The sequence below is a fragment of the Ranitomeya imitator genome, chromosome 5, assembly GCF_032444005.1.
Source record: "Ranitomeya imitator isolate aRanImi1 chromosome 5, aRanImi1.pri, whole genome shotgun sequence".
In the NCBI taxonomy this organism is placed as follows: Eukaryota; Metazoa; Chordata; class Amphibia; order Anura; family Dendrobatidae; genus Ranitomeya; species Ranitomeya imitator.
Window position 1 is genome coordinate 215,833,739 of NC_091286.1, and position 26,985 is coordinate 215,860,723.

The 26,985-nt window shown below is 48.4% G+C and overlaps 1 protein-coding gene across 1 annotated transcript in view; it reads right to left on the reverse strand.

The window, feature by feature from the left end:
* Window positions 1-26,985, reverse strand: part of UST (uronyl 2-sulfotransferase) — a 465,972-nt gene that overhangs the window by 87,980 nt on the left and 351,007 nt on the right. The window contains exon 4 of the mRNA XM_069725893.1: window positions 25,034-25,113. Coding sequence (XP_069581994.1) covers window positions 25,034-25,113 — 80 coding nt within the window. The remainder of the gene's footprint in view (window positions 1-25,033; window positions 25,114-26,985) is intronic.

Sequence of the window (26,985 nt, forward strand, 5' to 3'; positions counted from 1 at the left end):
GTTCATTCTACATGAAGGAAAACAACTAAGAATAATGCCGGATGTATTTGGGGAGGTGGCGGAGACATTAAAGTCATAGAGGTTTATCCCAATCAAATAGAATAGCATGTTTTTTGTATTTTTTTAAGACGTTCGGAGTGACAAAGATATTGACTATGTAAATTTTTTTTTTTATTTTGTCAGATATTGATGTTTCACTATTCCACGCCCTTCCCCTTCTTTTTTTTCTTTTCCCACACTTTCATCTTCATCATCATCAGCATCTTTGACATCAACTTCTTCTTCACCTTATTCATCTTCTTCTTCATCCTTTACCTTTTTTTTTTTTTTTGATTACATTCTTCATATTAATTTTATTCAACTATTATTATTCTTCCTATTCTACATATTCTTTTTATTCCACTGTTATTATTCTTCCTATTCTACTTCTTCATCATATTCTCATTTGTGACAGGCATTCCCGTAGTTGTTATCTATAAAAGTTGGAAGATTACACCTTCCGTTCTGCCAGTCACAAAAGTTACATTTGTCCGCGTTCAGTTTGGCCTGCAGCATCAGGCTTTATCCAGGGGCACCACGAGGAGGAACGGACTCACCCCCATACACTGCTTAGTCTTCTTCTGCATATAATTTAGATAATATCTTTTGCTCTGATATTAAGTCTTATGCTTAATGTTCTTCTGCTCTTTGTTCTGCAGCCTCTTGTTCTTCTGCTTCTCGGTCTTCCATGTCGTCGTCTCCAGGGTCGTCGTCTCCAGTGTCGTCATCTCCGCCGTCGTCGTCTCAGCCGTCGTCGTCTCCGCCGTCGTCGTCTCCGCCGTCGTCATCGGGGTGGTCTTCCGGGTCGTCGTCGTCGTCATCGGGGTGGTCTTCCGGGTCGTCGACTTTAGGGTCTTCAAACTTGGAAATGTAGCAGAAGGTACAAGAAGGCTGAGAAAATGCCAAGAACCAGCTGATGGAACTGGAACTCGGATGGCTACCCGAAGGTTCAAGAGCCTATGGAACTACCGAGGACCAGCTGACGTTACTGGAACCCGGTTACTAAGCAGGAGGTACCCGTGCCCGAAAGCACTACCAAGGACCGCCTGACGTTGGCGGAACTCGGATACCCAGAAGGAGGCACCTAAGCCAAAGGCTCTGCCCGGAACCAGCTGACGGTACTGGAACCAGGATGGGGAGCAGAAGGTACAAGAGCAAAAGACACTGCCGAGAACCAGCTGTCGGTACTGGAACCCGGATGGGTAGCCGAAGGTCCAAGAGCCAATGGAACTACCGAGGACCAGCTGACGTTACTGGAACCCGGTTACTAAGCAGGAGGTACCCGTGCCCGAAAGCACTATCAAGGACCACCTGACGTTGGTGGAACTTGGATACCCAGAAGGAGGCACCTAAGCCAAAGGCTCTGCCCGGAACCAGCTGACGGTACTGGAACCAGGATGGGGAGCAGAAGGTACAAGAGCAAAAGACACTGCCGAGAACCAGCTGACGGTGCTGGAACCAGGTGGTGGACCTGAAGGTCCACAGGAGAGGAGAGAAAAGCTAGGCCGCGAGGCAGCCGCAGTTACCGAACCCCAACAGTCTTACAGGGGGAGCTGGGCCTACTGGCACTACAGAACCAGCCTTGACTACCAATTCACGCAGCCCACATAGGAAGCTCCTAAACTGGAGGCACCCTGGAGTTGGCTAACCCGACCGCACCACGACGGGGCAAGCATAGGCGTCTCAGTGAGCTTGACACAACACGGAAACAGCTGACGGTGCTGAAACCAGGCTTGGCACGAGGGAGTACCTGTGTCAAGAACACTGCCGAGAACCAGCTGGCGGTGCTGGAACCCAGATACATTGCCCCAGTGTGCAAGAGCCAATGGCACGACCGAGGACCAGCTGGCGGTGCTGGAACCCGGTTACTAAGCTGTAGGTGCCCGCGCTTAAAAGCACTACCAAGGACCGCCTGACGTTGGCGGAACTCGGATACCCAGGAGGAGGCACCTAAGCCAAAGGCTCGGCCTGGAACCAGCTGACGGTGCTGGAACCAGGTGGTGGACCCCAAGGCCCACAGGAGAGGAGAGAACAGCTAGGCCGCGAGGCAGCCACAGTTACCGAACCCCAACAGTCCTACAGGGGGAGCTGGGCCTTCTGGCACTACAGAACCAGCCTTGACTACCAGTTCACGCAGCCCACATAGGAAGCTCCTAAACTGGAGGCACCCTGGAGTTGGCTAACCCGACCGCACCACGACGGGGCAAGCATAGGCGTCTCAGTGAGCTTGACACTACCCGGAAACAGCTGACGGTGCTGGAACCAGGTTTGGCACGAGGGAGTACCTGTGACAAAAACACTGCCGAGAACCAGCTGGCGGTGCTGGAACCCAGATGCGTTGCCTATTCAAGATTGTCTTCCTAGAGCCCCAACTAGCGGTGCTGGAGCAAAGGGTAAGCAGGGGGAGCAGAGTGTAGGCCGAAGCCTGCACTGGAGGCATCTTTGTGTCAGCGTTGCGTTTGCAGGACACTTTGCCGGCTACACAGTGTGGGAACAGCTGGCGTTGCTGAACCCCACTAACACAATGGCGGGTGTTTTTCTCTGTGCAGCTAGCACTTGCGGGCAAAAACTTGCGATGTTAGAGCCCGTGGTGAAGCAGGAGGAGGAGGAGAGGAGCAGAGTGTAGGCTGAAGCCTAGTTGAACCAATTTCAAAGGAAACCTTTAACACCCCCTCAGGTGTTACAAAGTACAAGAGACACACCTTGTGCAGTATTAATGCTGCACAAGTGAAAGGTTGCTCTATTAATTTGTCTACTTGCACACGCTGAATGAAAGACGTACACAATTTAGCCCATTCTACAGTCAAACTGTAGTGGATGCGTGACTTGGCTTTTTAAGGAGACGCAGCACAGGTGTCCCAAATAACGCCTTGGTGCTTGGCGCAGCTTCCTGAGCGTTGTTATTTGCTGTACAGGAGTCTGCACTCTTGTGTTATCCCTTGGCAATGCCCTGTTAGAGCTGCCCGTTTTATGACCTCATTTCATGTTGGCCAGTGCGGTTAACGATGGCCCTAAATCCCAGACCCACAGTGCCTTTTCATAAAGTCACACTGCGGTGCTGGGATTCGTGGACTTGAGCAGTAAATATTTTGGCCGCTCACATACGTCCTTACACCTGCTTCAGACTGGGCGGCCTCTGCTGATCCCTTCTCGCATGCCGCGGCCATGAGGCTGCACAGTCTGAAGAAGGCGGAAGGAGATGAGTTAAGACAGGCGAAGATATGCACTGCTCGTGCCCATCAATCAAACCCTCGCAGTCAAAATAAGTAAGACAACGAGGAGCATTGTTTCAGGCAGGGCGGACGCACAGGCGCAACAAGCCAACCAATGATGTCAGAAGACGGGCAGCGCTACCAAGGGGGGTGCTGCGTATCATTAGAAAGGAAAGTCACACCTCAGGGACAGTGGAATGGTCTCTAATGAGACACATTTTGTACGTGTTGAGTACCACGTGGGCAAGGAGAAAAAGTCAGCCACCTTGTACAAATGCAGCAGTACTGCTGTACAAGGTGGCTGTTATACATAGAAACACCTGGGGGGGGTGGGGCCAGGTTCCCTTTAATTTCAGTTCATGTGCCTGCGTGGCGTTTGCAGGTCACGTTGCCGGCTACACAGCGGGGGAACAGCTGGCGGTGCTGAACCCCACTGACACAATGGTGGGTGTTTTTCTCTGTGCAGCTAGCATGTCCGGGCAGAAACTGGCGGTGTTTGAGCCCAGGGTCAGCAGGAGGAGGAGAGGAGCAGAGTGTAGGCCGAAGCCTGCACTGGTGGCAGCTTTTGGTCGGTTGTGCCAGCGTGGCTTGTGCTGGACACGATGCCGGCTACACAGCAGGGGAACAGCTGGCGGTGCTGAACACCACTAACACATTGATTGGTGTTTTTCTCTGTGCAGCTAGCAGTTCCGGGCAAAAACTAGCGGTGTTTGAGCCCAGGGTCAGCAGGAGAGGAGCAGAGTGTAGGCCGAAGCCTAGTTGAACCAATTTCAAAGGTAACCTTTAACCCCCCCTCAGGTGTTGCAAGGTACAAGAGCCACACCTTGAACTGCATTAATGATGCACACGTCAAAGGTTGCTCTCTTAATTTTGCTCCTTGCACACGCTGAATAAAACACGTACACTATTTAGCCCATTATACTGTCAAACAGTAGTGGAGGCGTGACTTGTCTTTTTAAGGAGACGCAGCACAGGTGTACAAATTTACACCTAGGTGCTGGGCGCAGATTCCTTACCGTTGTTATTTGCAGTACAGGAAACTGCGCTCTTGTGTTATCCCTTGGCAATACCCTGTTAGTGCAGGCCGTCTCATGACCTCATTTCATGTTGGCCGGTGCGGTTAACGATGGCCATAAATCCCAGACCCACAGTGCCTTTTCCTAAAGTCACACTGCGGTGCTGGGATTCGTGGCCTTGTGCAGTAAATATGTTCGCCGCTCACACATGTCCTTACACCTGCTTCAGACTGGGCGGCCTCAGCTGATCCCTTATCGCATGCCGCGGCCATGAGGCCGCACAGTCAGAAGAAGGCGGAAGGAGGGAAGTGAAGACAGGGGAACATATGCACTGCTCGTGCCCATCAATCACACCCTCGCAGTCAAAATATATGAGACAACGAGGGGCGTTGTGTCGGGCAGGGCGGACGTACAGGCACAGCCAGCCAACCAATGATGTCAGAAGACGGGCAGCGCTAACAATGGGGGTGCTGCGTGTCATTAGAAAGGAAAGTCACACCTCAGGGACAGTGGAATGGTCTCTAATGAGACACATTTTGTACGTGTTGAGTTCCACGTGGGCAAGGAGAAAAAGTCAGCCACCTTGCACAAATGCAGCAGTACTGCTGTACAAGGTGGCTGTTATACATAGAAACACCTGGGGGGGTGGGGCCAGGTTCCCTTTAATTTCAGTTCATGTGCCTGCGTGGCGTTTGCAGGTCACGTTGCCGGCTACACAGCAGGGGAACAGCTGGCGGTGCTTAACCCCGCTAACACATTGGCTGGTGTTTTTCTCTGTGCAGCTAGCACTTCCGGGCAGAAACTGGAGGTGTTTGAGCCCAGGGTCAGCAGGAGGAGGAGAGGAGCAGAGTGTAGGCCGAAGCCTGCACTGGTGGCAGCTTTTGGTCAGTTGTGCCAGCGTGGCTTGTGCTGGACACGATGCCGGCTACACAGCGGGGGAACAGCTGGCGGTGCTGAACCCCACTGACACAATGGTGGGTGTTTTTCTCTGTGCAGCTAGCATGTCCGGGCAGAAACTGGCGGTGTTTGAGCCCAGGGTCAGCAGGAGGAGGAGAGGAGCAGAGTGTAGGCCGAAGCCTGCACTGGTGGCAGCTTTTGGTCGGTTGTGCCAGCGTGGCTTGTGCTGGACACGATGCCGGCTACACAGCAGGGGAACAGCTGGCGGTGCTGAACCCCACTAACACATTGACTGGTGTTTTTCTCTGTGCAGCTAGCAGTTCCGGGCAAAAACTAGCGGTGTTTGAGCCCAGGGTCAGCAGGAGAGGAGCAGAGTGTAGGCCGATGCCTAGTTGAACCAATTTCAAAGGTAACCTTTAACCCCCCCTCAGGTGTTGCAAGGTACAAGAGCCACACCTTGAACTGCATTAATGATGCACAAGTCAAAGGTTGCTCTCTTAATTTTGCTCCTTGCACACGCTGAATAAAACACGTACACTATTTAGCCCATTATACTGTCAAACAGTAGTGGAGGCGTGACTTGTCTTTTTAAGGAGACGCAGCACAGGTGTACAAATTTACACCTAGGTGCTGGGCGCAGATTCCTTACCGTTGTTATTTGCAGTACAGGAAACTGCGCTCTTGTGTTATCCCTTGGCAATACCCTGTTAGTGCAGGCCGTCTCATGACCTCATTTCATGTTGGCCGGTGCGGTTAACGATGGCCATAAATCCCAGACCCACAGTGCCTTTTCCTAAAGTCACACTGCGGTGCTGGGATTCGTGGCCTTGTGCAGTAAATATGTTCGCCGCTCACACATGTCCTTACACCTGCTTCAGACTGGGCGGCCTCAGCTGATCCCTTATCACATGCCGCGGCCATGAGGCCGCACAGTCAGAAGAAGGCGGAAGGAGGGAAGTGAAGACAGGGGAACATATGCACTGCTCGTGCCCATCAATCACACCCTCGCAGTCAAAATATATGAGACAACGAGGGGCGTTGTGTCGGGCAGGGCGGACGCACAGGCACAGCCAGCCAACCAATGATGTCAGAAGACGGGCAGCGCTAACAATGGGGGTGCTGCGTGTCATTAGAAAGGAAAGTCTCACCTCAGGGACAGTGGAATGGTCTCTAATGAGACACATTTTGTACGTGTTGAGTTCCACGTGGGCAAGGAGAAAAAGTCAGCCACCTTGTACAAATGCAGCAGTACTGCTGTACAAGGTGGCTGTTATACATAGAAACACCTGGGGGTGAGGGGCAGGCTCCCTTCAATTTCAGTTCATGTGCCTGCGTGGCGTTTGCAGGTCACGTTGCAAGCTACACAGCAGGGGAACAGCTGGCGTTGCTGAACCCCACTGACACATTGACTGGTGTTTTTCTCTGTGCAGCTCGCATGTCCGGGCAAAAACTGGCGGTGTTAGAGCCCAGGGTCAGCAGGAGGAGGAGAGGAGCAATGTGTAGGCCGAAGCCTGCACTGGTGGCAGCTTTTGTTCTGTTGTGCCAGCGTGGCTTGTGCTGGACACGTTGCCGACTACACAGCAGGGGAACAGCTGGCGGTGCTGAACCCCACTGACACATCAGCTAGTGTTGCAGTGGAGCAAGTTGAAAGGGAACCTTTAACCCCCCCCCCAGGCATTTGTTGCTGAAAGAGCCATCTTGTACAGCAGTAATACTGCACATGGAAAATGGTGGCTCCGAAAATTATGCTCCTTGCAAACGCTGAAGTACACACTCATATAATGTGTCCCCTCACACCGTCAAACCATCCCGGAAGTGGGACTTTCCTTTGTAATGTGACACAGCACAGCCGTCATTCCAACCCCCTTGGTGCCGGGCGCCACCTCCTCAACGTTGTTTGGTTCTGTCACGGAGCCCGCGCTGTAATGTTATCCCTTGGCCATGCACAGTTAGCGGTGCCCGTCTTCTGACATCATGTAGGTGTCAGGCTGGCAGTGCCTGTGCGTCCAAGCTGCCCGAGATCCAACCTTGCAGTGTCATCTAATGTAGTCCCACTGCGGGCCAGGGATCCATGGGCATGCGCAGTGCATATCATCGCCTCTCACTCACCTCCTTCCTGCTTCTTCAGACTGTGCGGCGTCACGGCCGTGGCATGCTATTAGGGATCAGCTGACGCCGCCTAGTCTGAAGAAGCGTGAAGAAGGGGAGTGAGAGGCTAGTATATGCACTGCGCATGGCCATGGATACCAGGCCCACTGTGGGATCACATGAGACGACACTGCGAGGTGTGATTTCGGGCAGCGTGGACGCACAGGCGCAGCCAGGACGACAACAAATGATGTCAGAGGACGGGCAGCGCAAACTGTGCATGGCCAAGGGATAACATAACAGCGCAGGGTCCATGACGGAATCAAACAACGCTAAGGAGGCAGCGCACGGTGCCAAGGGGGTAGCAATGACGGCTGTGCTGCGTCACATTACAAAGGAAAGTCCCACCTCCGGGACGGTTGGACGGTGTGAGGGGACACATTACATGAGTGTGTAGTTCAGCGTTTGCAAGGAGCATAATTTCAAGAGCGACCTTTCCCTTGTGCAGTATTAGTGCTGCACATGGTGGCTCTTTCAGTAACAAACGCCTAGGGGGGGGGGGACAGGTCCCCTTACATTTTAGTTGTGCCAGCGTGGCGGTCGCATGACACGTTGCCGGACACACAGCTGGGGATCAGCTGACGTTACTGAACCCCAATAACAGAGGAGTGACTGTTGACTGTGCACACAGCACTTCCAGGCACCAACTGGCGGTGTTAGAGCCCAGGGACAGCAGGAGGAGCAGATTGGAGGTATTGCCGCACACACAGCTGGGGATCAGCTGACGTTACTGAACCCCAATAACAGAGGAGCGACTGTTGACTGTGCACACAGCACTTCCAGGCACCAACTGGCGGTGTTAGAGCCCAGGGACAGCAGGAGGAGCAGATTGGAGGTATTGCCGCACACACAGCTGGGGATCAGCTGACGTTACTGAACCCCAATAACAGAGGAGCGACTGTTGACTGTGCACACAGCACTTCCAGGCATCAACTGGCGGTGTTAGAGCCCAGGGACAGCAGGAGGAGCAGAGGAACAGAGTCTAGGCCGAAGCCTGATTGGAGCAAGTTGAAAGGGAACCTTTAACCCCCCCCCCCCAAGACGTTTGTAGCTGAAAGAGCCATCTTGTGCAGCACTAACGATGCAAAAGGAAAAGGTGGTTCTTTTAATTATGCTCCTTGCAAACACCGAAGTAAACACTAAAAATGTGTCCCCTTATTCCGTTAAACCGTCCCGGAGGTGCGAATTTCCTTCGTAATGGGACACAGCACAGCTGTCATTCCTATCCCCTTGGTGCCGTGCGCTGCCTCCTCAGCGTTGTTTTAAGCTGTCACGGAGCCTGCGCTGTTCTGTTAGCCCTTGGCCATGCCCAATTAGCGCTGCCTGTCTTCTGACATAATTTGGTGTCAGGCTGTCACTGCCTGTGCGTCCACGCTGCTACAGATCCCACCTCGCAGTCTCGTCCAACGTAATCCCACTGCGGGCCTTGGAACCATGGACATGCACAGTGCATATCCTCGACTCTCACTCCCCTCCTTCCCTCTTCTTCAGACGTGGCATGCTATTAGGGATCAGCTGACGGCGCACAGTCTAAAGAAGGCGGAGGGAAATGAGCGAGAGCCCGAGGGGAAGATATGCACTGCGCATGCCCATGGATCCCAGGCCCGCAGTGTGACTCAATCAGAAGACACAGCGAGGCGGGATCTCGGGCAGCACGGCCGCACAGGCGCAGCCAGCCTGACACCAAATTATGTCAGAAGACAGGCAGCGCAAATAGGGCATGCCCAAGGGATAACAGAACAGCGCAGGCTTCGTGACAGCTTAAAACAACGCTGAGGAGGCAGCGCATGGCACCAAGGGGGTAGGAATGACGGCTGTGCTGCGTCACATTGCGAAGGAAAGTCCCAGCTCCGGGACAGTATAACGGTATCAGTGAACACATTTTATAAGTGTTAAGTTCTGCGTGTGCAAGGAGCTAAAAAAAAAGAGCTACCTTTTCCTTGTGCAGCATTACTGCTGCACAAGATGGCTCTTTCAGTAACAAACGACGGGGGGGGGCAGGTTCCCTTACATTTAGGTTGTTGTGCCAGCGTGGCGGTCGCAGGACACATTGCCGGCTACACAGCTGGGGATCAGCTGACGTTACTGAAACCCAATAACACTGGGTCGTATGTTTTTACTGTGCAGCCTGCACTTCTGAGCCGCAACTGGCGGTGTTGGAGCCCAGGAATAGCAGTTCAGGTGGTAGAAAGATGAACACAGCAGGAGACCTGGATGACACCCAATTACTTAATCAGGCAGAGGAGTGGCAAATTCCTGCGAGATCCAGGCCTGGTTCATTTTCAGGAAAGAAAGCCGGTCAACGTTATCGGAGGATAGTCGCATGCGACGGTCTGTTAGTACACCACCTGCGGCACTAAAGACACGTTCCGATAAGACACTAGCCGCAGGGCAAGCCAGCACCTCCAATGCATACTGGCTTAGCTCTGGCCATGTATCCAGCTTAGAGACCCAAAACTTGAACGGGGAAGAGCCGTCTGGGAGTACAGTAAGAGGGCAAGCCATGTAGTCTGTCACCATCTGACGGAACCGTTGCCTCCTGCTGACTGGAGCCGCCGGTGATGGTGTAGACATTTGGGGCGGGCACACAAAAGTGTGCCAGAGTTGTGCCATACTGGGCTTGCCTTGGGCAGAGGCACTGCTTCTGCTCCCTCTTTGGGCAGTGCCTCCCCCACTGCCTCGACGCACTGAGCTGCTTTGTAAAGCACTAGCAGCACTCCTCTCAGTTGGACAGGAGAAGATGATGGAATTCACCAGTGTGTCGTGGTACTCCCGCAATTTACGCTCCCGGGTCAACGCAGGGATGAGGTTTTGGACGTTGTCCCGGTAGCGAGGATCGAGGAGGGTGAACACCCAATAATCAGGCATGTTGAGAATGTGGTCGATGCGGCGGTCGTTTCTCAGGCACTGCAGCATGAAATCCACCATGTGCTGCAGAGTGCCAACTGGCCCAGAAACGCTGTCCCCTGCTTGAGACATGATCTCTGCCCGCTCGTCATCACCCCACCCTCGCTGTACACACTGACCACTGGACAATTGTGTCGCTCCCTCCTCTGGACGGAGCTCTTCCTCCTCCATTGACTCCTCCTCATCCTCCTCACAAATTGGCCCCTGCGTACCCCTTTGTGAGGAACCACGTGGCGCTGACTCTCCAGAAGCTGATGGAAAAGGTGACTCCTCATCCTCTACCTCTTCCACAACATCATCCCTTAACCCTTGCAAAGTTTGCTGAAGCAGGCAGATAAGGGGGACAGTCATGCTGACTAGTGCATCATCTGCACTTGCCATCCGCGTGGAATATTCAAAAGGACGCAAAACCTGGCAGACGTCCTTCATAGTGGCCCACTCTGTGGTTGTGAAGTCTGATCGGCGCTGACTGCGACTTCTTTGCGCCTGATGCAGCTGGTACTCCATAACTGCTTGCTGCTGCTCACACAACCGCTCCAACATATGTAACGTGGAATTCCACCGGGTAGGTAGGTCACATATGATGCGGTGTTCCGGAAGGCGGAATCGGCGCTGCAGAGCAGCAATGCGGGATCTGGCCAAGCTGGAACGCCGCAAGTGAGCACACTCTAGGCGGACTTTGTGCAGCAGGGCATCAAGATCCGGATAGTCCCTCAGAAAACTCTGCACAACCAAATTGAGCACATGTGCCAGACATGGGATGTGAGTGAGGTTGCCAAGGGCCAAAGCTGCCACCAGATTTCGGCCATTGTCACACAGTACCATGCCTGGCTGGAGATTCGCTGGCAGTAACCACACATCGCTCTCCTGCTTGATGGCATTCCAGAGCTCCTGCGCTGTGTGGCTTCGATGCCCCAATGAAACTAGTTTCAAGACGGCCTGCTGACGTTTGGCCACGGCTGTGCTCATGTCGGTCATAGGTAAACGTTCACGGGTCCATGTGGAGGTGGACTGTGACGGATCCTGCAGAGAGGAATCTGAGGAACTGGTGTAAGAGGAGGAGTCGATGCGTACAGACTGGATTCCTGCAATCCTTGGAGTGGGCAGGACACGTCCTGCGCCACTCGCACGATCTGTACCTGGCTCAACAACATTAACCCAATGGGCAGTGAGGGAAACATATCGCCCCTGTCCATGCTGACTGGTCCACGCATCGGTGGTGAGGTGGACCTTGCTACTGACGGCGTTCAGTAGCGCATGTTTTATGTTTGCCTCAACATGCCTGTGCAGGGCAGGGACAGCCTGCCTGCTGAAGTAAAAGCGGCTGGGCACCTTGTACTGTGGGACTGTCAATGCCATCAAGTCACGGAAGCTGTCAGTCTCCACCAGCCTGAACGAGAGCATTTCCAGGGACAACAGTTTGGCAATGCCTGCATTCAGAGCCTGTGCTCGGGGGTGGTTGGCCGAGAATGCCCGCCTTTTCTCCCATGCCTGTACTACCGATGGCTGTAGAGTAGACTGGGAGTGTGAGGATGACTGGGAAGGTGGTGCTGTGGGTGGAATTACACTAAGTCTCTGGACAACAGTGGAGGAAGAGGCAACACGAGATGAAGAGGTGGTAGCTGCCGCTGTTGGTTGGCCTACGTCTTCACTGTGTTTCTGTAACTCCACCGCGTGCCTGGTCCGCACATGTTTCCACATATTTGTGGTATTGAGGTTGCTGACACTTTTACCTCTTTTTACTTTCTGATGACACAGCTTGCATTTGACAAAACAAATGTCATCTGCAACTGTGTCAAAAAAGGACCAGGCACTGCAAGTCTTGGGAGCGCCCTTTTTGGCTTTGGAAAGAGACAGGCTCCTAACGGGTGCCAAAGTGGAGGCTACAGGCTCCGCAGTCTTCCCCCTCCCTCTCCCTCTTTGGCCCGTAAGGGGAAGCTCTTCCTCAGAGCTGCTCCCACCACCTTCCTGTTCCTCACGCCACGATGGGTCAAGGACCTCATCATCTCCACTACCCTCTGCCACCAACTGCTCCTCCTGGGTAGTCTCGGCAGCACAGTACGCATCAGAAAGCGGCACCTGAGTTTCATCATCAGATGCGTACTGCGCTGTGGTCACCGGAGGCACTGGCCCACCTGCCTCTTCAGAGTCAGAGAGAAAAAGCTGTTGGGCATCACTGCACACTGCCTCTTCTTCCATTTCTCCAATGCTGCTTGGCTGGCCCCCTGTTTCCAAGCCAAGAGATTCAGAGAACAGAAGTAGAGACGGCTCCTGTCCTGGGCTCTCTGACTGCCTGGCCAATTTGGCAGGTGGTGAAGAGACAGATGGCTGCTCTCCAGTGCTCTGTGCCTGAGAGGATGTGGCACTAACTGAAGTCGATGCCGAGGCGTTAGCTGCCATCCACCCGACAACGGCTTCAATTTGGTCTTCACGCAGCAGCGGTGCACGGCGCTCTCCGACAAAGCTGCGCATGAAGGACTGTTCCCTGCTGAAACTGAGTGACGACGAGTCACCGGCGCCCGCAGCAGGCACAGAATCACCACGTCCTCTCCCTGCTCCTCTCCCTGCTCCGCGCCCACGCCCACGTGCCTTACTCCCTGCCCTCTTCATCTTGGTTGACAGATAAAGATAAGCAGAAAAGTACTAAGGCCTTAGCGTGCTTATTCCTGAAATGCTCCTCCTAACAGGTGTAAGAAACACTAATGTTGTAAAGTGTGGACTAAACTTTATTATTTTTCAAATGTGGCCTACACAAGTGTTAAGTTGTGTTTGGTGAACTTTACTTTTTTTTTTGTGCAGATCAGGCTACAGAGCTAGTTTAAATCACACGGAGACCGTGTAGACAGCCGTAAACGGCGCTGCAAGGCCAAAAAACCCTCCTCTAGGTTATCCTATGTAGTGTTTTTCCACTATTTAGCTGGAGACGGGTGGAAAGACACTAATAGGAATTTTTTTTTTTAAATTTTAAACAGGCTGCACTATTTGAAAAAAAGGAAATTGTTTTTCAAGGTATGAGGCAGTAACGGACCCTGAGCTGAATCCAACCGGCTATAGCTGCACACAGACTACAGGGCGAGCTGCGCTCACACAGAGACCGTTCAGACAGCCGTAAACGGCGCTGCAAGGCCCAATAAACCCCCTCTAGGTTATCCTATGTAGTGTTTTTCCACTATTTAGCTGGAGACGGGTGGAAAAACACTAATAGGGAATTTTTTTTAAAATTTTTAAACAGGCTGCACTATTTGAAAAAAAGGAAAATTTTTCTCAAGGTATGAGCCAGTAACGAACCCTGAGCTGAATCCAACCGGCTATGGCTGCACACAGACTACAGGGCGAGCTGGGCTCACACGGAGACCGTGCAGACAGCCGTAAACGGCGCTGCAAGGCCCAAAAACCCCCCTCTAGGTTATCCTATGTAGTGTTTTTCCACAATTTAGCTGGAGACGGGTGGAAAAACACTAATAGGGAATTTTTTTTTACATTTTTAAACAGGCTGCACTATTTGAAAGAAAGGAAAATTTTTCTCAAGGTATGAGCCAGTAACGAACCCTGAGCTGAATCCAACCGGCTATGGCTGCACACAGACTACAGGGCGAGCTGGGCTCACACGGAGACCGTGCAGACAGCCGTAAACGGCGCTGCAAGGCCCAAAAACCCCCCTCTAGGTTATCCTATGTAGTGTTTTTCCACAATTTAGCTGGAGACGGGTGGAAAAACACTAATAGGGAATTTTTTTTTAAATTTTTAAACAGGCTGCACTATTTGAAAGAAAGGAAAATTTTTCTCAAGGTATGAGCCAGTAACGAACCCTGAGCTGAATCCAACCGGCTATGGCTGCACACAGACTCCAGGGCGAGCTGGGCTCACACGGAGACCGTGCAGACAGCCGTAAACGGCGCTGCAAGGCCCAAAAAAACCCCTCTAGGTTATCCTATGTAGTGTTTTTCCACAATTTAGCTGGAGACGGGTGGAAAAACACTAATAGGAAATTTGAGAAAAAATGTGCAGCAGGCTGCACTATGAGCAAAAAAGGACAACTGTGTGAGGCAGTGTGAACCCCCCCTGAGCTGAATACAACCGGGTATATGGCTGCACACAGACTACAGAGTGAGCTGCACACACACACACACACAGAGACCTTGCAGAACGCTGTTAAAACAGCGCTGCAAGGCAAGAGCAAGGTGAACAGTGAAGAACACACAGCGTTTTGCTAAATTAGCCTTTGGAAAGGAAAATAAAGCAATTAGCTAGCTCAACTGGCCCTCAGTTAGAACACAGCGTCCTGTCCCTAACTGAAATCACAGCAGAGTGAGCGCAAAATGGCGGCAGCGTTTTTTATAGTGCAGAGTGACATCATTTCAGCAGCCAATCACAGCCTTGCCAGTACTTACATGCCCACGATGCTAAACAGGATGTGCCCACACTTCCAATCATTCCTCATTGGCTGCTGCGTTCTGTTTGAATTCTGGGAACTTCCAATGCCGGTATCCGATACGCGGGAAGTATCGGAATTCGGTATCGGAATTCCGATACCGCAAATATCGTCCGATACCCGATACTTGCGGTATCGGAATGCTCAACACTACTGATAAGCCAAAACACTGATATCTGATCTCCTGCAGCTCTGCAGCACAAGAGGCTTCTCAGGTTTCACACAGCCTAAAGTTAGGAAGGTACTGGGAGGATGGTGTTTCCCAGACAAACCATTGAAAATAGAGAAATGAAACTAAGTGAGCTGCGCCTGTCAGATCAGTTGCCCCTGACGGAGGGTTAAGCATAATAACAGACGCAGATTCTTTACTGTAAGAGCAGTGAGAATATGGAACTCTCCGCCGTATGATGTTGTAATGAGTGATTCATTACTTAAATTTAAGAGGGTACTGGATACCTTTCTGGAAAAGTATAATGTTACAGGGTATATACACTAGATTCCTTGATGGGGCGTTGATCCAGGGAACTAGTCTGATTGCCGTATGTGGAGTCGGGAAGGATTTTTTTTCCCCAATGTGGAGCTTACTCTTTGCCACATGGGATTTTTTTGCCTTCCTCTGGATCAACATGTTAGGGCATGTTAGGTTAGGCTATGGGTTGAACTAGATGGACTTATACTCTTCCTTCAACCTTAATAACTATGTAACTATGTACCCCATATAGTGCTGCACAAACGTTGATTATGGCCCCATAAGATGCTCCATAAAGATATTTGCCCCATATAGTGCTGCACAAATGTTAATTATGACCCCATAAGATGCTCCATAAAGATAATTGCCCCATATAATGCTGCACAAACGTTGATTATGGCCCATAAGATGCTCCATACAGACAATTGCCCCTTTTGCTGTTGCTGCGATAAAAAAATAAAATCACATACTCACCTCTGGTCGCTTATGCCCGGCACTTTAAATATTCATCTTTCCTCTTTCCGGCTGCTGCTCCATCTTCAGCACTGACGTTCAGGCAGAGGGCGCGCACTAACCACGTCATTGTGCCCTCTGACCTGAGCGTCACTACAGAAGTCGCTGAAGAAGCGGCGGCTTGAACGAGGAGAGGTGAATATCGCGCAGTGCTGCACTCCCCATTATGCTCACCTGCTCCTGGCGTGGTGGAGTCCCTGGTTCCCCAGCACCGTAGCTTCTTCCTGTATTGAGCGGTCACATGGTACCGCTCATAACAGTAATGAATATGCGGCTCCAACCCTATGGGAGGTGGAGACGCATACAAATTACTGTAATGAGTGGTACCATGTGTTAGGTGTCGAGTTTCCGCCTCTGCACAGGGGGAATCGCGAACCACCTCCGCTGCTGCTCTCTCATTCTTCTCCAGCCGCAGCGGAGCCTGCTCAGCGGAAACGTCGGACTTCCAGGCTCTGCCTTTGTAGCCAGTACTGGTCAGCGGCGAGCAGACGTCTCTGGGACTAAGTCCTGCTTTTCCCCTTCTGAGCATGCCCAGGATAAGACCTCTCATTGGAGCTCGGGGGTCACATGCTCAGATACTGCAGCAGCTCCCATTGGCCCTCTAGGAAGGTCCTGAAGTTGCTCAGGTACTGTAGCAGCTCCCATTGGTCCTCTAGGAAGACCCTGAAGCTGCTGCAGCTATAAAAGGTTCGCATAGCCGCGTGGTCATGCGCTAGTATCAAACCAATGTCTATGAGCTCAGCGCCAGTGTGGTTATGTCTGGATGCGGTTAGGGTTTGGCTGAAATAAGCCCCTAGAATACCGGCACCTCTGGTGAGGAGTTGTTTGTCTGTTTTCGCTGACTACATGACCACAGTTTGCTCTGGTTGGTAGCTGTGTACCTCTGTGAGGTTAACAGGGCACATCATCTTGTTCCTAGTGACTCTGTATAGTTAATAGAGTTCGCTTATACTACCATATAGTCCCGCCATTTGCCAGCAGCTGGTTCGTCTCCTGCACGGTGGACCCCGGGTTGCGAACGCACCTAATAATACATATATATATATACTCGGTGCATTCTGCCAACCCTACCACCATGTGACCGCTTAGTACAGGAAGAACCTGAGGCGCCGGGAGAACCAGGGACGTCCAGGAACCGCTCCAGGAGCAGGTAAGAATTATTAGACAGCCTCCGCTCCCCCTCCCTTGTTGACCCCTGGGTATGACTCGAGTATAAGCCGAGAGGGGGACTTTCAGCCCCAAAAAATTGGCTGAAAATCTCGGCTTATACTTGAGTATATACGGTACTTCAATACTTCACTTTCGACCATGACTGTATATATTTTAGTGGATAAAAAAAATTCAGAATTCTGTAAAAAATAAAAAAGGGTTTGTGTTGCTGTTTTCTGATATCTATGACTTTTATGATTTTTCTGTTGAGAGACCGGTAAAAGAAGTTGTTTTTAGCATGGTGAAACTTTTGGGCTACATAGGACATTTTAATGTCGTCCGTGGCTGGTGGGACAAACCATCGGCATTTCATGAGAAAACCAAAAGAAAAAAAGTGTAACGCACAATCGGCTCCTAAACTCCTATTCACCTCCTTCGGACCAGATAGCGTTATTCAAGCCACAACGGAATACGGGTGCTCATTGAAAAAAGATAGTGCTTGCAACAATAGAAACTGAAAGGAAAACGAGCACTCACCATCCGTACAAAAATGTCGTAGAAGCGCAGGAGCGCGAAACGGCCGTCGTCACTAGGAACCACAGGTTCTCCCTGCTATGCCCTGCTATTTTATTATGAAGCCTCAATAAAGAAAGGACATTTTTGTTTGGATGGTGAGTGCTCGTTTTCCTTTCAGTTTCTACATCGGCATTTCATGTCTTGCAATGGAGGGCTGGGTGATATGAACCAGGATAAAATTTACAGCATGCATTTAAATAGCTAAATAACACTTATCACAGGTAGCTTCGATCACTTCTTTTAGAGGAAGATAATACAGATGTTGCACAACTATCAACCGCTGCGTGTAGAGCAGGTCTGTGTTGTTCATGCAGAGGCACAATAGCTGGATTAATGATGTTATTCAAGTAGCAGGGGCTTCTCACTGTACCATTCAGTAGGGCAGTAGAGGTAGGCAGATCACTGGATGTTTGAGTCCTGTGGGTTCGGTCAAACAGTTAAAAAAAGTTTGGATTCGGGTACCAGAACAGTACCCAGACCCCATTCACTTGAATGGGTAGCCGGAACATCCAGTGTCTGCCACGCTGTCATGTGCATGACATTGTGACAAACACTATTTCTGTCATGCACATGACAGCACGACACGCATCGGGTGTTTGGGAGTCCGAATCTGAACAGTAACACAGACTTCTTGGTGATGTCCATGTTCGGTGTATGTGCCCGAACAGTAGGTATTTGGTACGGATGCTGAACTTTACTGTTCGAGTTTACCCATCTCTATAGGGCAGTACTGCAATGACTAGACACACCTTCCCACACTATAACACCACCACCACAGGCTCGTATAGTGACAACAGTGGTGCTCAGAATGAATAGACTATCATCCCTGAACAGCACTGATGCCCAGTGGTCCTTCATCCAGCGTAGATGCTTCCTGGCCCATGATGGCCAAGTACCCTTGCAGGTCGTCTATCACGCAGACTACAGTGATGTAAATGGTTTTAAATGGTCTGACGTGACACTTGGGTGCCTCTCACCTTACTTGGTAAATGTGCTTGGAGTTGTGTGGCATTCATCGTCCGGTTCCTAAGGACATTGCTCACAATAAAGAGGTCTTGAGTGTTGGATGTGGCCAAAGGATGTCCACTACAGTGCCTTTCTGTGACTCTTCCTGTCTCTTTGCTGCAACCTGCTGGTGAAACTCTAAGCACAGTGACCACTTCTGTCTAAGAACAGCCTGCTTGAAGCCTCACAATGGTGAAGGTACTGTTGATCAATTGTTAGCTGTCGTCTTGGTCTCATGATGTAAAAATGTGAACAGGATGATGAGGAGCACTGTTTAAATACCAATTCTAATTGAACTCCGAAATGTATTGGGCGATTCAGGGATCAAACATCTGTTGTGAATTTTTACATCAAACTCCTTGTTAAAGAACAGCAAGTTGTGCAAAAAGTACTGAAACAGTAAACATTTGGACATGTGTATACGGTCACATTAAGTTCACCTTAAAAGGTTAGAATGCATTTTAGGCACATCCTGAAATTTCACCAGAAAACCAAATATCCCTAACTTTTTGTGATACGGTGGCACGAATTTGTGCTTTGAGTTGCATTACAGTATAAATAACTGCAATGTATAAAACAATAAATTGCGCTTGTTTGGAAAAGAAAATAATAAATGTGATAACATTTAATAACTGCCTGTGCTTGGTAGAGTATTAATCACTTAAATTGGACGACTGCAAATGACAAATTAGCTATAAACTGCTTCAGTGAAATAGACAATGCTATAAATTATACATTGACAAAATACCGCTAAACTTATTATGTACACAAATTCATTTACTTTCTGTGTATTACATATTTACTGCTTTCAATAACAACTATAGTGGTAGCCAATCTTCTCTTTTGCACTCAACATAATCGGCCCAACTACATCCTGGGCACCTCTGGGGCACTCTAGGCCTAACGCAATGTCATAAGGTTGTGGGGCCTAGTAAGTGCCAATAGCTTTCAGTATGCTGGCAGCAGAAGTGAAGACCATGTGTTAGTCTTCACCTGTAAATCGGAAAATGTTCTATACAGTTAGAGCAATCAGACTCTGGAATTCCATACCAGAAAAGTAATGTATTAATACTATATCAGCATTTAAAATTGCACTAGTTGCTTTTCTCACAACAAATGACATTGTGGGTTATAAATTATCTAATGAAAAAAATGTGTAACTGGTGGAGAAAGGTTGAACTTGATGTAGCTATTTTTTAAACCTATGTAATTACGTAGCCTAAGCCACTGATGAGGTAGGGAGTCCCAACATGAATCTGACACTGGCTGAGTTATTGCCTCTGTATATCAGAGAAAACATACCTTTGAAAAGACGGCTAAGGGCTATGCATCTTATATGACTAGTCCGAAGCAGATCCTGGCAGCTTCTCTCCGCACCACTCCTCTAGACTGACAGGTTTCTCCCTATATACACACACAGGGAGATACTTGTCAGTCTAAGGCTACTTTCACATTTCCGTCTTTCTGCTGCCGTCGCAATACGTCGATTCTTGAAAATGCAGGATCCTGCAAAAAAATTTGCAGGATCCTGCATTTTCCCATAGACTTGTATTGCCGACAGATCGCGACGTATGGCCACACGTTGCGTCCGTCATGCACTGGTTGCGTCGGGTTTTGGCGGACCGTCGTCACAGAAAAACGTTCAAAGGAACGTTTTTCTGTACGTCGCATCCAGTGTTTCAGACTGCGCATGCCGAGCAGAAAATATCGCTCTCATGATCTTTCCTCACCCTGCAGTCTGACGGAAATGTGAAAGCACACACTTCCGTCGGTACGTCGTGCAAACGCTTCGTGATGGCGCCGTACCGACGGAAATGTGAAAGACGCCTAAGGTGCGGGGAAAAGCAGTTGAGGACCTGCTTAGGACTAGTCATCTGAGGGGCATTGTCCTGGTCGGCTTTTCAAAGTATGTTCTCTCTCAAACTACTCAATGTTTCAGAGTAAAATATACACGGATACAATAACGCAGCGAGTGTCTGATTCTTTCTTCCCATATCACAGGTTCCCTTTAATTAGTAACTTATAAATATTAGTTGAAATCTGTTAGCTCAGGGCTGGTGCACGTGCATGAGTCTCCTTCCTTTCCCTGCAAGGACGACCATGTGTTTACTTACCTGTCCATGCTCCCTCATCATTTGTTTCCTCACAGGACCTGTACATTTCCGGACTCTTAAAGGACCAGCATGCACTGCTAAAAACGTTCCCAACCAATAGCTAGAAGAGGTCTGATATTTAAGGCACCCTTCCCCTATTGGGAGGTGCCATAGCAACTTCAATTATCTGTCTATATAGTTGAAATGTCAATGTTCTTGCGCTCTCAGTATTTGATCCTGTCTGTCCTGCTCACCTGGATTCTGACCACCTTGTCTGCACATGATTCTGCCAATCTCGCTATGCCTATACCTGAACTTGTCTACCTGTGCCTAGTTCTGTTCCTGATCTGTCTGAACCCGCTCCTGTGTACCTGCATCTGTGATCCTATACCTGTGGCCATCCCGTGTTCCTGTATCAGTCCTGCTTGTGCCTGATCCCGCATCTGTCTCCCTGCTGCATACATCCTGTTAACCAGTTCCTGGCCGGTCCTACTTCCCCATTCCTTTGGGGGTCAGTTGCTGTGGCTAAAGGGTCTGTCCTGGAGAAGCAACTGGCATCTACATAAGTTCAAGTCTAACCACACCAACAGGGGCTCTAGTGAAGAACCAGGTGTTCGTTTACTTACTCCCCTCCAGGTGCAGCACAGTTGCTCCACAACCAAATGCGTAACACAATCACTAATAACTATGACTGAAAAAAAAGAAATAAAATGCTGGATAACATGCTAGAAATCCAGCAATGGAACCATTAGAGTGAATGGTGGTCTTTCGGGATACGCATGGATCTCTTTTTCTTCTGTTCCTATAATGTTACAGAAAACTAGAATTCCAAACATACAGTAGATGCACACAGAGACTAAAAAGAAAAATCCTAATCACTCATTCTTTGATTTCTGGCAACATTTCAAGCTTTGCAATTTTGCTTTGATTTAGTTCAAGTATAACTTTTTGTTCCTAAATTAGTTGCTAAATTTTCCTGTTTTGCATCACAAGTCATAATACTAAATCTATATATATAATTGTCTAAGGGGTACTTCCGTCTTTCTGTCCTGGAAATCCCGCATCGCTGATTGGTCTCGGCAGCTGCCTGTCATGGCTGCCGTGACCAATCAGTGACGGGCACAGTCTGATTAGTCCCTCCCCTACTCCCCTGCAGTCACTGCTCCAGAATCCCCTCCAGTCACCGCTCACACAGGGTTAATGGCAGCAGTAATGAGCCATGGTGTAACGCACTCCATTACCGCTGCTATTAACCTTGTGTGTCCCCAACTATTTACTATTGATGCTACCTATGCAGCATCAATAGTAAAAATATGTTATGTTAAAAATAATAATAAAAAAAACCTGCTATACTCACCATCCGCCGCCTTTCCCGCTCCTCGGGACTCTCCGGTGACCGCTCCATGCAAGCAGCAGGCTCTGGTGGCAAGGATTGTATGCGACAAGGACCTGCCATGACGTCACGGTCACGGAGCATCCCGAGGAGCGGGAAAGGCGACGGATGGTGAGTATAGCAGGACTCCAACAGGCCTTTGGAAGGTGAGTATATGTTTATTTTTTATTTTAAGTCTCTATACTACGTGGCTCTGTGCTGTATACTCTGTCGCTGTGCAATATACTATGTGACTGGGCAATATACTACGTGGCTGGGCAATATACTACGTGGCTGGGCAATATACTACGTGACTGGCCAATATACTACGTGGCGGGGCAATATACTACGTGGCTGGGCAATATACTACGTGGCTGGGCAATATACTACATGACTGGCCAATATACTACGTGGCTGGGCAATATACTATGTGACTGGCCAATATACTATGTGACTGGGCAATATACTATGTGACTGGGCAATATACTATGTGACTGGGCAATATACTACGTGGCTGGGCAATATACTACGTGGCTGGACAATATACTACGTGACTGGCCAATATACTACGTGGCTGGGCAATATACTACGTGACTAGCCAATATACTATGTGGCTGAGCAATATACTACGTGGCTCTGTGCTGTATACTCCGTCGCTGTGCAATATACTACGTGACTGGGCAATATACTACGTGGCTGGGCAATATACTACGTGACTGGGCAATATGCTACGTGGCTGGGCAATATAGTACGTGACTGGGCAATATACTACGTAGCTGGGCAATATACTACGTGGCTCTGTGCTGTATACTCCGTCGCTGTGCAATATGCTACGTGACTGGGCAATATACTACATGACTGGGCAATATACTACGTGACTGGGCAATATACTACGTGGCTGGGCAATATACTACGTGGCTGGGCAATATACTACGTGACTGGGCAATACACTATGTGGCTGGGCAATATACTACGTGGCTGGGCAATATACTACGTGACTGGGCAATATACTATGTGGCTGTGCAATATACTACATGGCTGGGCAATATACTACGTGACTGGGCAATATACTACGTGGACATGCATATTCTAGAATACCCGATGCGTTAGAATCGGGCCACCATCTAGTGGGTATATAAATAACCAAAATATAATTATTAAAAACTATATCATCAAAATATGTATTTATATTTATCATAATATTTATTGTGGGCACAGGTGACCCAAAATTATAATGCACAATATTAAAAAACAAAACAAAAAAAAAAACAGATCATGTTTATATTTGTTCTCAGTATCACAATATTTTACAAATGATTACAAGATGACTGCTGAATCTGCCCCTTGCGTACACAACACAAGTGAGAATGATGTTTGTACAAATTAGTAAATTATAACTTTCTGTGGGTACTCACAAGTTCCCCTCAAAAAAAATCACAGAGAAATAGGAAACTCTTGAATGAGTTTAAAGGGAACCTGTCATCTGATTTTGGCGGGACAGGTTTGCGGTCATATGGGCGGGGTTTTCGGGTGTTTGATTCACCCTTTCCTTACCCGCTGGCTGCATGCACATTAATGCTTTTCGGCTTTGCCCTCGGTTGGGCAAAGCATACTGCGCGTGCGCAAGGCAAGATTGCCTTGTGCAGGCGTGTACTTCGGAGGACACAGCATGAACTTCAACCCAATATTGCGGCCAGCATGCAGCCAGCAGGTAAGGATAGGGTGAATCAAACACCCGAAAACCCTGCCCATATGACCGCAAACCTGTCCCGCCAAAATCAGGTGACAGGTTCCCTTTAATTATGTCCCCTTTATCACATTAGAAACAATGGTAGCTGAAACATGGACTTTCATCATTTTATACATAAAGCCTATGCTATGTTATAGGAGATTAATTGATCACTGCAGATACAGCAATGAACTGGAGATGGATGTGCCATGATCTGTTGACTGACCTTCACTAATATTTTCAAACCCTTTCCCACTTTAGACGTATAGCTACATCTAAGGTGGGCTCCCCCTGTTTGCTGCATTCTTTGGTGGTGAGCCTGCAACTTTTCGGGCACATGTCAGCTGATTTGTACAGCTGACATGTGTCCCTAACAGCCGCGAGTGGAATCACGATCCACACGCGGCTGGTAACATGCTAAATGACGCTATCGATATCTGACAGCGGCATTTAACATGCTTGCCCCAGAAGCGCATCACTTATCCCGCCCATCAGCACCTGTGTTACCTGACAGCAGGTTGCCGATGGGTTGGCATGAGAACCTGGGGTCTGCAGCAGATCCCTGTGGTTGTCATTGCTGGATAGCTATGAGCGCCGCCCAGCGGTCTGCGCTCATAGCAAGTCAGCATTTTAGCTCGAAGCTTCTAGTCTTCCATGGAGACTATTGAAGCAAGTAAAAAGTAAAAAAAAAAATGTTTTAAAAAATGTCAAATCACCCCCCCATTCGCCTCATTTAAAATAAAATAGAGAAAAAAATACACATATTTGGAATTGCCACATTCAGAATCACCCGATCTATCAATATATAAAAAAAATTATCTTATTGAAAAATGGCGTAATGAAAAAAAAAGTCAAACTACAATAATTAGGTTTTTTTGGTCTTTGCAACATTGCATTAAAATGCAATAATGAGCGATTGAAATGGTATCAATAAAAACGTCAGCTCGGCACGCAAAACATAAGTCCTCACCAGATCAGGAAAAATGGAGACGCTACGGGTCTCAGAAAATGACAATTTTTTTTTCACCACTTAAATAAAAAAGATACATGTTTGGTGTCTACAAACTAATAATAACCTGAAGAATCACAATGGCAGGTCAGTTTTAGTGTTTAGTGAACATGGTAAAATAGCAAAAACAAAAAACATTTGTGGAATTGCACTTTTTTGCCCTTTCACCGCACTTTGAATTTTGTTCCCGTTTTCCAGTACACTATATGGCAAAAGTGTCGTTCAAAAGTACAACTCGTCCCACAGAAAACAAACCCTCACATGGCCACATTGACGGAAAAATAAAAAAGTTATGGCTATGTGAAGAAGGGGAGCAAAAAACGGAAACTCAAAAATGGAAAAACCCAAGGTGGTGAAGTAGTTATGTAAGATATGTATGTCAGAAAAGCATTCTACAGCAAAGTAGTTGTATGCTACTCATACATTTATTTATAAAAATCAAACTGGTGGTAGGAGACTCTACTTACCTGGAGAAGTTAAGAAAGTGAACATGTCGGGTAAATAAATAGGGTTGTTCAGATGTACTGATATTTTTTATCAACTCCATCTGCAAAAAGTAAAATGCATGTGAAAAAAATATGGCTTGTGGAAAGAAATAGGGTACTTACGGTATGTTAAAGGGAACCTGTAATGTCCTTTTGAACATCTAAACTGTCCCCAGTGCCTCGTTAGTAATTTAAAGGACACACCTTAGTTTAACATGCCCCTATGGTCAAATTATTTTCAATCTTTTCTAGGGTACAAGAATTTTTATCCAAGCCATTTTCAATATTTATTTATTTTTTTCGGTTGAACCACAATTCAAAAGCACTGTCTGATTTTCATTAGTTGATCTACATTCAATTTAAATAAAAAAATACTTTGGTCACTTTCAAGTTTTTTCAGTGACTATTGTGGGTTTTCTTACTTTAACAGAAGGGTAGCAAATAATTTTTCCATGTGTGTAAAAGAATAAACCAGCAAACAGTAATGGCCATAAAAGTACATACCAAAACAATTAAAACATTAACGGGGTTGTCCGGTCCAAATCAGTAAGTCTGCAGTCACTCTGTGTGACTGCAGACTTATGAATCCCCCCAACGCATGAACTGTTCGCTGCGAGGATTCGCCGGTTTCTGACCCAGGACCGAAGGATATGTATGAGTTTTATATGCTCCCAGGCAGCGCAGGGAAGGTCTAGTGTTTTTCTATTGCATCAAATACTTATTTCATGCAATAAAATGCAAATTGATTATGTAAAAAACATACAATGTGATTTTCTGGATTTTTTAAAGATTCTGTCTCTTACAGTTGAAGTGTACCTACGATTAAAATTGCAGACCTCTGTAAGTAAGCTGATTTCTCGGATAAGATGCATTGCAGAATTTCTTTTCAAACTGTTTTTTTTCCCTAGCTGGATAACATCACGAAAATGTATTATTGCCACACTAACCAGGCGAATATGCTGCAGAGCAGGTGCCACGGCTGGCACCTGCCTGTAGAAGCGTATATTGTCTCTTTCTTCAGTGCGTTAGGTATTCATTATGCAAACTAGGGGGCAGGCCAGTGATGGATCAGTGACCTGTCAGCAGATTGCATTATGGATATATAATTATTATTATATATACATTAATATTATAATCAGAGCACAACATACACCAGCCCCACCTTAGAGCATATGATTAACACAAAACTGAAAATAAAGATTAATAAACAACCACAAGATGGATTTCATCAACCTAGGTATCATTTTATTCAGTATAACGGCGCCAACCTGACACTGTGTGTGGGCAAGGCTAGGTCCACATTTGTGGTTGAGTCCACAGCGTATCGTCCACAACTGCAAATGCATGCAAAAATGCATGCAAACGCAGGGTTTTTAATCCACATCAGCTTACGCTTGACGGCAAAAAAATGCTGCTTTTGCATGTGTTTTTGAATGCGTTTGCGCTTTTTATGCGCATGCGCTTGATATTTCCATGAGGGAGTGTCTCAATGGGCGCGTCTAAATCAGTTCTTGGACATGGGCAGTCCGAAGTACGCAAGAAAATCGAATGCATGCGTACGCAAAGACATGTATACGTATGTGTTCTCATAGACAGTAATGCGTTTTTTAACGCACTCATCCGCTTGCGCATGCCTGCTCATATTTGACAGAAGTTTGACCCCTCAAAAATTGCAACATGGTGAGTTAGCCGTGCCTCGCCGCACACCGCGAAAAGATGCATGAGTAAGCAAACACGGGCAAACGCATGGAAACGCATGCACCTGCGTCCACAATGTAAAAGATGCGAAATCAAGATGCATGCGGATGTATGCGTCAGAAATGCTGCGGACACAACCCGCAAATGTGAAACCGACTTTACTATGCACAACCCTGCTGACAGGTTTCCTTTAACCCCTTTACCCCCAAGGGTGGTTTGCACGTCAATGACCAGGC